The sequence below is a fragment of the Mangifera indica genome, chromosome 6, assembly GCF_011075055.1.
Source record: "Mangifera indica cultivar Alphonso chromosome 6, CATAS_Mindica_2.1, whole genome shotgun sequence".
NCBI lineage: Eukaryota > Viridiplantae > Streptophyta > Magnoliopsida > Sapindales > Anacardiaceae > Mangifera > Mangifera indica.
Window position 1 is genome coordinate 8,511,058 of NC_058142.1, and position 13,542 is coordinate 8,524,599.

General features: G+C 33.9%; 3 protein-coding genes across 3 annotated transcripts; 1 reads left to right on the forward strand and 2 right to left on the reverse strand.

The window, feature by feature from the left end:
* The first annotated feature begins 765 nt into the window (after positions 1–765).
* LOC123219128 (casein kinase 1-like protein 2) lies at positions 766–5,344 on the forward strand. Its single transcript, XM_044640879.1, has 14 exons — positions 766–1,135; positions 1,217–1,257; positions 1,928–1,997; positions 2,116–2,264; positions 2,354–2,449; positions 2,532–2,602; positions 3,095–3,156; positions 3,239–3,302; positions 3,387–3,471; positions 3,564–3,690; positions 3,778–3,860; positions 3,959–4,022; positions 4,379–4,521; positions 4,688–5,344. Exons 1-14 carry the CDS (start codon positions 1,060–1,062, stop codon positions 4,970–4,972), a joined length of 1,416 nt encoding a protein of 471 aa, XP_044496814.1. The 5' UTR covers positions 766–1,059; the 3' UTR covers positions 4,973–5,344.
* A 1,005-nt stretch (positions 5,345–6,349) lies between these two features.
* Positions 6,350–6,833, reverse strand: LOC123219621. Its single transcript, XM_044641626.1, has 2 exons — positions 6,507–6,833; positions 6,350–6,406 (listed from the first exon to the last, which is right to left on the reverse strand). The coding sequence occupies exons 1-2, from the start codon at positions 6,831–6,833 to the stop codon at positions 6,350–6,352; spliced, it is 384 nt and encodes a 127-aa protein (XP_044497561.1).
* Positions 6,834–9,739: 2,906 nt separating this feature from the next.
* Positions 9,740–13,090, reverse strand: LOC123217874 (eukaryotic initiation factor 4A-2). Its single transcript, XM_044638952.1, has 5 exons — positions 12,912–13,090; positions 11,505–11,574; positions 11,252–11,358; positions 10,642–11,072; positions 9,740–10,537 (listed from the first exon to the last, which is right to left on the reverse strand). Exons 2-5 carry the CDS (start codon positions 11,570–11,572, stop codon positions 9,902–9,904), a joined length of 1,242 nt encoding a protein of 413 aa, XP_044494887.1. The 5' UTR covers positions 11,573–11,574; positions 12,912–13,090; the 3' UTR covers positions 9,740–9,901.
* Positions 13,091–13,542: the final 452 nt, after the last annotated feature.

A 13,542-nucleotide genomic window follows, 5' to 3' on the forward strand; every position in this document is an offset into this window, starting at 1 on the left:
TACCACCTTAATTTGTAAATGTAACTTTGAATAATTTATTTATACATATAATATTACTCATATGATGATTGAAAACAGGTGCACATATAACAAGATTAGTGACATATATAAATAACTTTATCTTTTCCATGAATTCATCTTGTCCTTGCCCTAGTGGAGAACGAGTGGACAAAGGATAAAATTTAGGAAACAAGTAGAATTTTTTTCTTACTTCTTACATGTATGATTATTGTCATTAACTTATGTTTCCATTTGAAGCTCTTTCATACACACTCAAAGTTTGCCTTTTTTTTTTTTTATGGGAAACATGCTTTGAAGTTACCTTTATCCTTGTAGAGCTAAGATTAGTGAAATTGTGAAGAAAACTTGGAAAAAACCAACCTTGTTCCTTAAGGCTTCAATAAGTACAAATCAAACAATCCAAAGTTTGGGTTGTACATAAAATGCCTTAGAAACCAAAGTATGCATTATGAGTGACCCCATGACAACCAAACTTAGTATCACCACCATCAAAGTGGCACAAAGACATCATCTTAATTGTAAGATTATTACAAAAATGGAATTAAAACAAAAACTAAAAAACAAATCAAACAGAGAAGAGCCAATCTCTTAGCCAACCCAACACAAACCAAACTGTGTCGTTTTATTAACTCTCGTTTTGATTTTTGAATCAAAGACAAAGACAAACCCAAACCCGCGGCTTTCGATTGGATCAAAGCCGAAGCCCATCATTCAAATGTCTATAAACGCTATCATTCTCAATCAACAACCGTGCTTACCGTTTCTCTGCCTCTCTCTCTCTCTCTCTCTAAGACTCTAGAGAGAGAAAGTTTCGACTTTAATTCCACCCATGTTCCCAAACTTTGTTAACTTCCGATCGTAACTGGAGGGCTTTCAATGTTGTGCGACCAAGATTGATCGCAACCAAGTCTTGTTTTCGACGGTTTGATTTTACTGGGGGACTTTTTGTGATATTTTTGTATCTGGGTATCTTTAAATTTTCAAGGTTTAGCGCTCTTTGTTGTGGTGGTTTAAAAACTAGGGTTTTGAATTCTGATTATGGAGCCACGGGTTGGAAAAAAGTTTCGGTTGGGGAGAAAGATCGGTAGCGGTTCTTTTGGGGAGATCTATCTGGGTTTGTTTTTTTATCAACGGCACTCTGTTTTAAGCTATTAATTGATTTTCTCTTTTTCTGATTTGGCTTTTTTTTTGTCAGGTACTAATATTCAGACTAATGAAGAAGTTGCAATTAAGCTTGTGAGTGTATTTAAATTGTGGGTTTCTTAAATTCTATTTTTTATTGATTGGTTGGCTTTATTTATTATTATTTTTTTAAGTCTTTTTTGTGTTTATGATGTTTGCGATTTTTACTTTTATAGGTATGAGTTTCTTGTGTGAAATATTCATTGTTACTGATTTTTGGACTTGGCATGTGTGAGTGAGAGAGGACGAGAGAAAGAGAGAGCTGATGAATAATTACATGGGGAAAATTCCAGCGTTTCTGGAAATTGTGGATGAAATGTTCATTGAAAGGAAACAATTTAAGTTTTTTTTTTTTTAACCTGCTTTGACAGTGTGTAAATGAAAGTACCTTGGCTGTCTCCGTTTGATTCTCATTTCTTTTGCTTTAGCGTGGATATTCCTAATGTTTCTAGAATTTCTGAATGTCATGTTGGCTCGATTAGTTTATTATCTTTTATCTTTGGGTTTAAATGTTGTAGAATTGGCTCATCAAAGGAATTGATTGATGCTATTTGCATATTACAAATATTTAGTGCCAGAAAATTCTGTGAATAAGTCAGTAGTTCCCCCCATTGTATCTTGTTGCCTTTCAAAATTAATTTATTATTGTGATATGTATTGTTTCTTTCGTTGATGGTACTATCAGTAGCTAATACAAATATTCTGATGATGTTTCCATTACTAGGAAAATATCAAGACGAAGCATCCTCAGCTACAGTATGAATCAAAGTTGTATAAAATATTACAAGGAGGAAGTAATGGCCTTAACTTTTTTCTTGATTATATTTCCTATAATGTATGTTAAAGTTGCATCCTTTGCTGATAATTTAGTTGAATTTGTTGTTGATTGCCTGCTCTTTCCATAATTGGTAGCTGGTATTCCCAATGTGAAATGGTTCGGTGTTGAAGGAGACTATAACGTCCTCGTGATGGATTTATTGGGGCCAAGCCTTGAAGATTTATTTAACTTCTGCAGTAGGAAGCTGTCTCTCAAAACTGTTCTTATGCTTGCAGATCAAATGGTAAGATGTGTTTTTACTGTATATAATATTATTCTGGTAAATTTACCTTCCAATTACGTACAGCCTGACAGTAATTATGTTTGTATCAGATTAATCGAGTTGAATTTGTTCATTCCAAATCATTTCTGCATCGAGATATTAAGCCTGATAATTTCCTTATGGGTTTGGGGAGACGTGCTAATCAGGTCTTGCTATAAAACTTCTTTCATAATTATGCACACTTTCATGTCCTATTTCAATCCCTTATTTGATTTTACTTACCAATAGGTTTATATCATTGACTTTGGTCTGGCTAAGAGGTATAGAGACACTGCAACACATCAGCATATCCCTTACAGGTTAGTCTTAAAACTAAAAATTATTTTTAGGATAGCTCTGTTAATTTTTTTGATTGAGTGGTTTCCTCTTTACTGGTTTCAATCAGAGTTAAACATTTAGATTTATGCACCTATTTTATAATTTAATTTTACATGTCCAATCTCTGATTTATTTTTCTTTTACTTTGATGTTATGGCTTCTGTGGCTGTTTTCTGTAAGCAATGGTCATAGTTCCTGTTTAGGCTTCTTAATTTGATGTAATATTTGTAAATGTTGTTGGTGCAATATAAGTTATTCTGGACTTTTGATTTAAACTGAGTCTAACCTTGTTGAAAGGATGCCAAAGGGGACACTTGGAATTTTTATGAACTGAGAGTATTTAGAAAAAGATATTGGATGTAACCTGGTGGTTAAGCCCCAAATTACTATTATTTAATTTTCTGTGGTTATTATTTAGTCTGCCATCAAATTGTGTTCCTTTTTTAAACCTGACATGCTTGTGTGAATTACAGAGAAAATAAGAATTTGACTGGAACTGCAAGATATGCAAGCATGAACACTCACCTTGGCATCGGTATGCCTACTGCATCTTGTTGTCCTTTCCACCTTTGTTTTGTATGTCAAATCAATTAATTAGCAGGTATGTGTGTTCACAGAGCAAAGTCGCAGGGATGACTTAGAATCACTTGGATATGTTCTAATTTATTTTTTAAGAGGAAGGTGATATTCTTCTCATTCAAGTCATCTCAAAGTTTTCATATATCGCATAGTAGTTTGATTGGATTTGAACCCATATCCTTGTAGTCTTCCATGGCAAGGATTGAAAGCTGGCACTAAGAAGCAGAAGTATGAGAAGATCAGTGAGAAGAAAGTGTCAACTTCTATTGAGGTAATTTTTTTAGTCTCAGTATCCCATTATGATTCCAAGTTTATATATTTAGCTTTCAAAGTTGATTAGGGAGCTCACTGCTTCCTCCTCAGGCCTTATGCCGGGGTTATCCTACAGAATTCGCTTCCTACTTCCACTACTGCCGGTCACTTCGATTTGATGATAAACCAGATTATCCTTATTTGAAGAGAATCTTTCGTGACCTTTTCATCCGTGAAGGTTTGAATTTCACTATTTGATTTGTTGTTTGAATATCTTAGATAAATAAATGGTTTTACCTTTCCACTGTGTATGGTTTTTCTTCAGGTTTCCAGTTTGACTATGTATTTGATTGGACGATTTTGAAGTATCAACAATCACAGAGTGCCAATCCTCCTGCTCGTGCTCTCGTAAGTTAGCATAGGGCAAGTTTTATATTTTTTTTCTTGGACTTCTAGCCCCTTGATTGATAATCAATTAACTTATTATTTTTATTACTTTCCTTAAGGGACCTGGTGCTGGACCGAGTTCTGGCATGCCTCTTGGTGCTGACAACATTGCTAGGCAAGCAGGTAGTTCTGTTTCTCCCTTCTTCCTTTTAATTTTGGCCAACTGCATTGATCGGAGGTATATTTTTAGTTAATGGTTTTTTTTTTTCTTATGCACTTCATAGTTAGAAAACACATGATACCTTGGATAATGCTGTGCAAATTACCTGTCTACCTGCAACTTGCTTTTTATTTTCTTTTTTCAAGATATCATGTATTTTCTTATTGGATTATGGAGTAACTTGTTGCATACATGCCTGTCACTTTCCCTTTGGATCTGTGTTTTCTAAGTATTATGATATTGAGGAGGTGATATGACATTGTGTATGGAAGTGTTTAACACAATTGAATCTCCTTGAACCAATAAATTTATATTACAGCTGGGGAAGAAAGTAGACATACTGGTTGGTCTGCATCAGATCCCACTTGCAGGAGGAACTCTGGACTGCTTGTGAGTTCTGCAAACTTAACAAAACAAAAAAGTCCAGCTTTAAATGATCCTTCTCATTCTAGAGAAGCTATGGTAAGTAATTCTGATTCTAAAATTTGTTTTCCCATGTTTCTATCTCTTGTTGGTTTGTTTCAGTTCAAGAATTATGAATAGCATATGTTGCCTGTGCTTAAACAATGGTTTTTCATTCTTCTACTATTTTAATTGCTTGACTATTGTCATGCTTGGACTGGTACAGGCTTCCAGTTATAGTTTCTTGAGGTCAGGTGGTTCATCAAGGAGGGCTGCAATCTATAGTCGTGATGCAGCTGCATTTGGAAGTGAAGCTGACCATCGTATCACAGATGCCAACCATGGAACGTTTCAAAAGATTTCTGGTGGGCAAAGAAGCTCACCTGCTGTATCATCAGAAAACCGCCGCACAAGTTCTGGCAAAAACACTTCAAACATTCGGAACTTTGATTCCACTCTAAGAGGCATTGAAAGCCTGAGTTTCGGTAATGATGAGAGGGTACACTATTAGTGGACGAACTACCAGAATCTATACCTTGTAAATGTTAAAACGGTATACTTTGTCACAAAATATGGAGTGGCATGTGTTATTTGTGGAAATTGTTTAAGTTTAAAGTTGAAATGTGAGGATGAGAATCGGCACTGTAAGTACTAAATAAAGAAGAGATAATCCAAGTGGAATCCTTGTGAAAAACAAACTGGGTGAAATGGTTTTCTGAATACCCAGTTTAAAGGCTTCCGTCAGATTACAGTTTTACTTGTGTGACAAGTTCTCACTGCCTTATTGTCTGTTAAATTTCATTATACGTATATGTCAAATCACAGACAATACTTGTGGGGAAATTAAGTATAAGCAATGTAAATGTTAGCATCTTTCTGTGCATATTTTTGCTCATGTAATTGCTTTCTAAAATTTTCATAAACTGCCAGCTAAGTAAATTAGGTGTCTTGCTCGGATTCGACGTTTTAAAAGTTCAAGCCTTTAAAGACAACGGTTTGGGAGATTGGGTTGAGCCAGACTACTTTAGTAGTCTATTATCGAGCTGAATGAAGTACTGAGGACTGAAAAAATTCGAGAGCAAGGCAACACATGAGGCATTGTAAAGGTGATTGAGAAATTGTGTCCAATTGAGGACAGATTTTACAAATGAGAGATGTCCCATGTCCCATCTGGTTAAGCTTATAATCAATATTCTTGGGATTTCATTAAGAGACTACTATATACTCACAAGTACTTAAGCCTCACTTTGGTGCCCAATGTTTGTATCTCTCTCTCTCTCTTTACTTTTTTTTTTTGTTTTACAATGACGAGCTCTTCTCAAGCTGGATCATCTCTTCTTGATTGAATTAACTACATCAAACAGGTAAAACTCTAAGTCCAATGATTGATCATACAACAATGTACTAAATAAACCGTCACCAAGTTTCGAACCTAAACCCCTCCACTTAAGATTTCACATGCTTAACCACTTAACCTATCACTTGGAGCAGCATAAATCCATTTTGGTTTCCATGTTTCAAACTGGCTGGAAAAAGGAGATGAGATTCGCCATTTTTCTGGCAACTGTTAATTTATCAAACAAACCAGTCTTATTTTAAGTCCAGAAACTAATAGAATAGTTTTAGTTTGTGAAGCTGATTCTTTTGATTACAACTGGCTACAATCTCAATAAAAATAACTCAATAATCAATAAATCATATATCATATAGTTAGAAAGTCAGAAAACAACTCTGAAACCTTTAAGATACTCAAACAGTCAAATCAAATCAAACCAAATCATCTTCTCCTTCCTTCAGAGATATTCTTAATATTTTTAGGGATCAGTATAGCCACGTAGTTAAAAACAGGCCAAAACAATAATAAATCTTCAAGCACAACATATATTAATTATGCAAATACCTCTTCAGATCCCAAAAGAACAAACACAGTCTCACAACTATGAACCTAAACATTGAGATTGAACATAATTCACACAACAAAACATTAAAATGAAAAAAAAAAAAAAATACCCTTTGGACTTTGGTTATTGCCAGCCATGGACAACTTGGCTATAAGTATTCTTGATCCACTTCAAGCTCTTCCTGAAAGAGCCTTTTAATTTGCCTTCAACAGTATACACCTTATAGCTGGCAACCCTTTTCTTCCTTTGAAGCTCAGGGTCACTAAAGCTCCAGCTTCTTGAAGAAGAAGACCCAAAAGTGCTTTTGCTTTTCTTCATCTTAATCTCCTTATTGCTGTTATTATAATTATAATTACTGTTAGAAGTATAATTGGCACTGTAACTTCTGAAGTCTTGTATGCTTGTTGGTGCTGTTTTGCCTCCTCCATAGAACCCCCCCATCCTGCATGACTTGGATCTAAAATCCCCCATTTATTTCCACAAAAAAGATGATGGAAAAGCTTCAAGAATGAGAGATAGAGTCTAGAAGAAGGAAGATGAAATTTTGATGAGGAAATGGTATTGCTTTTGCTTTGTAATGTGGAGTTGTGTTATTTATTATTGTAAAATGTACCACTTTTTTTGTTTGTTTGTTTTCTAAATAAATTTAATTTGGTACAAGGTGATGTAAAGGCCATCCTAAGCTACTTTTTCTTCTTCTTTGATGAGATTTTGACATTTTCTACTTCACTCTGTGTGGTGAGTTGCATGAGGTTGCTGCAATCTTTGAACAGTGTCATGTGGGCTTTTGCCACGTGGCATTAATAGTTGGAACAGAATAAGCAAACAAATAGGTTAAGGGTGCGGTAAGACTACTCTAGTGTGTTTTTATTTATTTTTTTTTTTTTTTTTTAGAACCAACCACATCTCATACGTCTACTGAATCAAAAAATACTTAAATTTATATTTTTTTACATATAGAATTTTCTCTTTCGTTATTCAAACTACTCTTCGAAAACAATTATTTTAAAGTATTTTTCGAAGTAATTAAAGTTTAAAAAATACACGGTGGTGATGAATTTAAAGTTCTTTTGGTGGGTGAAATTATGATAACTTTTCGCTTAAGATTGATAGTACTGTCTTGTTCAAAAAGATTATCAAGATCAACCCTTCCTTCCACTATAATTAAAGGTTAACACATGATTGACATTTTTACCATTTCAAACGAAAAGCAACAAAATAAAAAATGAAGTTCACATTGTAAAACACTTTTCATGTTTTTTTCTCAATGAGAAAAATTAATTAGATAAATAAAAAAATGTAACTATTAAAGTCTTAAGTATTCATGTGAATACAAAGAAATACATATTTATGTACACATTATATTTTCTCTTTGTCTGTTGTAGCTTTACGACTTCCCAATGAAGATGCTTTGATCTTGCCCAAGGTTCCATTCATTCACAGGTGGAAACATGGAGACATGGGCTGGATCACATCCATCAGTGACAACAATTAGGTTGGTTTTTATTAAGATCATTTAAAACACAATTCCCAATTGGAATACGAAAAACACGTATAATACACGAATTTATTAATTAAACCCTAATTATAAAATATGAAAAAGTGATAAGTTTTTTATCTTGATTAGGGTATCAATGTGAACTATCGTTCCCAAATATTAATAAATTGAAGGATAAAATAATGAATTAATGGTAAGAAAAAAAATAAAAATCAAATATATAAGATTGTAAGATATTTTTTTATTTTAAAAGAAAAATAACACAATTTGTTATTGTTCAAATTGGGTTTTATATACTTAATATAAAACAATGTCGTTTATTACTTGTTAAAGAAAAAATTTAAGAATACGACAATATATAATATGGATTTAATACGGCAAACATAAAATATATTTATTTTATACATTTTAAGTTTAAAGATATGATTAAACATGTTTAAAATGATAAAATATGATAAACACGTATAATACACGAATTTACTAATTAGAATCTAGAGTTCTAGTCAGTATCCGACTAAATTTGCTTAAACCTAATAGACCTCACATCCTCGCGGCATGTTTCACAAAGTTTACTAGCATCAGCCAGCACAACAATACTGCCCCACCCCATTTGGGAAAAAATTTACAGGCTAGTCATTGTTCTATGGATTGACCAAAAATGCATAAAATACACAAGGTCCCACATAGGGTTTCCATATAGGCCGAAAGACTTATTCTCCCCCGAGGTTTGGTGTATATCCAAATTCTCATTCGTAAAATTTTAAAAACCTAAATATTCACTCGTCATCCAATTTTTATTAGAAATTTATATTTAAGTTAAAATTAAAATCATCATTTTATTAATGATATTAAATAATATATATTATTTTATTTTATTTTCTTTTTCAGGTTTTAAAACTAACAATTTCATCTTAACCTCAACTTTTTCAGTTTTAAGAAGTGGCTTTTTTCCTCCGCATCCCTAAAGTTTTATTCTTCCCTCTTCTATCACCATCTCTACCCTTTCTCTCCCTTTGGCCATCTCTCTCTTCAACAGACAAATCACGTCTTTGTTTCCGTTGTTGAAAACGTATATCTTCATCTTCTCGTCTTTGTTTGCGAAGAGGGAGACAATCAAGAAAGGAAAAAGATAAAGATGGTGATCATCCTCATCGCTGAAGAAGAAAAAAAAATACCCAAAGATGCATAAGAGGCACTTTTCAAAACTATAAAAGTTGAAAATAAGACGAAATTATCAATTTTCAAAACTTAGAAAAAAAATTAAAAAAACCATATTTTTTTAATATTATTAATAAAGTGACAGTTTTATCCTTAACCTTAATAAAAAATTAGATATCGAATGAATATTTGAGTTTTTAAAATCTTACAAATAAAAGCTTGAGAATACACCAAACCTTGGGTGGGAATAAGTCTTTTGGCCTTGAATATGACTTAATCATTTGTACATGAATGGCTCATTTCCAGATTTGTAAACACTCCAGCATCTGCAATACCCATGACATCCCAGAAAAAAGAACACACGATAGACTTCTCAAACCACACAGCTCAAACAAACTCTGCAGCCTCTCATTCCAGGGTTTGTTTTTCACTTTGCAAAATGAAATGTTTATCTTATTGTCAAATTTCCCACCATATGTCATGTTTCCCACCCCAAATAATGTAATATCGATTCAGTCATTCGCATAACACATACATAATTACATAATCCACATAATAATTTTCAGATAAGAAACATGGCATTGTGGGAAATTTGTAATGGACAACAAAAAATGAGCTCTATGACTAAAATAGAAATAGAATTAATGGCATAAAATACAAAGACCTACATCAACAAAACTTGCAATAAGATAAACCGACCAATGCAACTCGACAATCTTCATCTTGCAAATGTGCATGAACCCATATGATTAAATGGTCAGATATGTTTGAGAACATTGATTTAAGACACTAGAAGGCAAAAGAAAAACAAGTTAAAATAGCACTTGCAAAATCAGAGAAACTCCTCCGCCTCAACAAACTTACAAAAAGAAAAAGAACCTCATCAAAGGAGATCAGCAACATTTGATGGCAGCTCCTCAATCACCACATTATAGAATTTCTGGATATCAAAAAGCATTCGGTCATCATCCTTTGTCACAAAGTTAATGGCAACACCTTTTCTTCCAAAACGGCCACTTCGTCCAATACGATGAAGGTAGTTTTCCGGTTGAGTTGGCAGATCATAGTTTATGACAAGAGAGACTTGCTGCACATCAATACCACGAGCCAATAGATCAGTAGTGATGAGAACACGAGAAGAGCCCGAACGGAATTCCCGCATAATGATATCACGAGTGTTCTGGTCCATGTCTCCATGGGTAGCAGAAACAGTGTGGTCACGGCTTCTCATCTTGTCAGTAAGCCAATCGACCTTGCGCCGAGTATTCACAAAGATGACACTCTGGGTGATGGCCAAAGTCTCATACAGATCACAGAGTGTTTCCAGTTTCCACTCTTCCTTCTCAACATTAACATGAAACTGCTTGATACCCTCAAGGGTGAGCTCATCACGTTTAACCAATATTCTTACAGGCTTGTTCATGAACTTCCTTGTAATTTCAAGAGCTTCTGGTGGCATTGTGGCAGAAAAAACCCCAACCTGAACTTTTGGGGGTAGCAGCTGGAAGATATCATAGATCTGAAAAGCAAACCGCCATGAATAGAAAACATATGATCAAACCACTTCAAGGTTTTGAATAATAAATAATCAGTAAAACAAAAGAAAAATATAAATGTAAAAACCTGATCTTTAAAACCACGGGAAAGCATCTCATCAGCCTCATCCAGTACAAACATCCTAATATAATCTGGGCGAAGAGACTGCCTCCGCAGCATATCAAACACACGACCAGGAGTACCAACAACAACATGGACACCAGCTTGAAGAATGCGTTGATCCTCACGGACGCTTGTCCCACCAACACAAGCATGAACCTTAACACCAAGATAATCACCCAGAGCCCGCATGACCTTCTCAATCTGTTGAGCAAGTTCCCTAGTGGGCGCCAAAACCAGAGCCTGACATTGGATAAGACCATAATCAAGTTGCTGCAAAATGCCAGAGCAAAAAGTAGCTGTCTTTCCCGTTCCAGACTGAGCCTGTTGAATCACATCAAGCCCCTTGCAGAATGGAACAATTCCCCTCTGTTGAATTGCAGAAGGCTTCTCAAACCCTTCAAATAAAAATAGGATCTTAATTTAGGTTTCTGATTCATCATAACTTCTAAAATAAATCATTTTTTACCACCCAATTATAATACATAACAATGTACAATTACATAAGGGAACAGAAGTAATAAAAGAATAAGAGAATGAGAGAGTTAAGAAAATAATTAAGCCCCTTTATACCTACCATAAGCATAGATACCCCTCAAAAGGTTTTCCTGCAACCCCATTGCATCAAAACTGTCATATGACTCATCATATGAGGTGAAAAAGTCTTGTCCATCAGACTGGAGCCTAAATTAACAAAATCAATGAAATACATGTTACTCCTAACTACAAATTACAATGGATAAGTGTTTTGTGAATGTCCAGTGCCACTCTTCATTAGTATACAATGAAAAACAACCATATAGCCAAATGATAAAAAATAAGAATCTTACAACTCAGACATCTTGGCGTCATATTGACGAGCATCAAATTGAGATCCTTCTGGTGCCGAAGCTGCCATAACTGTACATAGAAAACAATAGCAAATATGAGAATAAGAAAAATAAAATGTCTCTGCAAATTAAATTACATGAAAATACATACATACATATATTAAGATACAAGAAAAATATCAAGCAAATATTATCAAGAGTAATGCCAAAGAATTCAAATATTATTATAAGTCAGTGAAAAATGAGTTAAGCGTCTAGTTTTAAGGATTTAGTTATAGCACTCCCTCACTAAGTCCCAACAGACCCTAATTCGAAAGTCAAATGCAATCAACACACTTTGTTGCGGAAAACAATGTAACAGAAAAGCCAAACTTGCAAGCCAAACAAACAGCAGTACAAGCATTAAACTTCTGTTTTAGTATATGGAGAAGATGTGCTAAGAGGCACACAGCCATCTGATATCATCACCAGACACTGCTTCACCCACTCCTCCAAAGTCTCAATCTCTTATATCCAGCGTATACAAAATTTCAGAAACAAAGCGAGCAAATACATCACCTAAACTTACCTGATCACAAAAATCCAAGGAAACTAGAAACTAATATTCACCTATGGAACTACATAAAAACATCCTGAGTACATAAAACACATGAAAAACAACAAAGCTCAAACAGTCATATATTTTTAGGGAAACAAGCAAACAACACAGCAATAGAGACATGCCAGTCATCAAACTATGTTAAATGTCAATAAACTTACTGAGGGTAACTGAAGTAGCTAATTTGATTTTAAAATATAAACTGAACTTAAAGAAATGAAAATCGTTGAAGATTTAGACTAGACATTTGTTACCCAAAAAAGACTAATGAAAACAGAAACCTTTATGCTAGTGGCCAAAACCTAATATAGAAAGAGAACTTTATAAGAAATGGAGTATACTTAACAATACGAGTACTTAGAGAACAAAACAAGATCATGAAACAGAGAGTTCGTTAGGATCCCGAATTCAGTAAGGAAAAGAAATTTATTTAATTCTTGTGACATCAGCTTATATATCACCTCCTACCGTAAAAAAAAAGAAACATGAATAAGAACACTTGTATAATCTTATGTCATATCTCCCAAGATAAATATAAAAAATATGTCATAATAAAAACAATAATACAAGCTCTGATTAGACTCAAACAATACAAGCAACGATCCAACCCAACCCAATCAATCTCAAAAACCAAAATAGATACAAACCCAGAAAATATAGATCAAACCCAGATCCGAGAGACAAAAAAACAACTAATATAAAATCAATCCACAAACAAAATCCATCAAACCACAAAAATAATAATGTTTTACAGATTAACACACATGAAATATATTAGCTTTAAGAGATATATAGAAAGAAATAGTGACCTGCTAGAATTGATGATCAAAAAAGAGAGAAACTTAGAGAGTTTTAGGTGCGTTTGGTGAGCAAAAAGGAGAGCTTTTTATTAGGGTTTCTTCCAAACTCCTCGGATCTGCGCCGTGGAGTTGAAGGGAAAGAGGCGCTGAGAGCAGCGTGTAAGATTTATATATACCAAAGTTCTGAAGTGTTATGTTCTTTTAGGTTAATGCTTGAGTTTAACTTCGCTTTGTTTTTCCCTACTTGTCCTTGCTTTTCTTCATTTTTACCTTTTAGGCCTTGCATTTGGGACTAAATGAAAATATTCATATTTTAAAGGATTTTTAGACATATAGCCTAAGTTTATCGCTAGAGATGACATCGAAGGAAGGTAGGATCGAACACTATATTCTCCATCTTTGTCTCTATAGGGGGTTTCAATCCCTCTCTTTGGCCCATACCTATTCTCGGGATGACAATAATTTTTTGTCCTCTCTTAACCTCCCCGTGAGAAAAAATTCACTCTTATCCTAGTTATGAGAAAAGATTTCTTCTGTGAGAAAAAAATTTCTCTTAATACTTTTTAAACATAACATAAACGTATTAAATAACTAAATTAATTAAAATTAAAATCATCATATTTCAAATATTACAAGTAAT

Coding starts and splice junctions, on each gene's coding strand:
- LOC123219128 (XM_044640879.1), top strand. CDS start 1,060: ATGGAGCCACGGGTTGGAAAAAAGTTTCGGTTGGGGAGAAAGATCGGT. Junction 2,450..2,531: donor TGGGGAGACGTGCTAATCAG/GTCTTGCTATAA, acceptor ACTTACCAATAG/GTTTATATCATTGACTTTGG. Junction 3,303..3,386: donor ATTTATTTTTTAAGAGGAAG/GTGATATTCTTC, acceptor ATATCCTTGTAG/TCTTCCATGGCAAGGATTGA.
- LOC123219621 (XM_044641626.1), bottom strand. CDS start 6,833: ATGGGGGATTTTAGATCCAAGTCATGCAGGATGGGGGGGTTCTATGGA. Junction 6,407..6,506: donor TCAAGAATACTTATAGCCAA/GTTGTCCATGGC, acceptor CTCAATGTTTAG/GTTCATAGTTGTGAGACTGT.
- LOC123217874 (XM_044638952.1), bottom strand. CDS start 11,572: ATGGCAGCTTCGGCACCAGAAGGATCTCAATTTGATGCTCGTCAATAT. Junction 11,359..11,504: donor GACGCCAAGATGTCTGAGTT/GTAAGATTCTTA, acceptor TTGTTAATTTAG/GCTCCAGTCTGATGGACAAG. Junction 11,073..11,251: donor GAGGGGTATCTATGCTTATG/GTAGGTATAAAG, acceptor TTTTATTTGAAG/GGTTTGAGAAGCCTTCTGCA.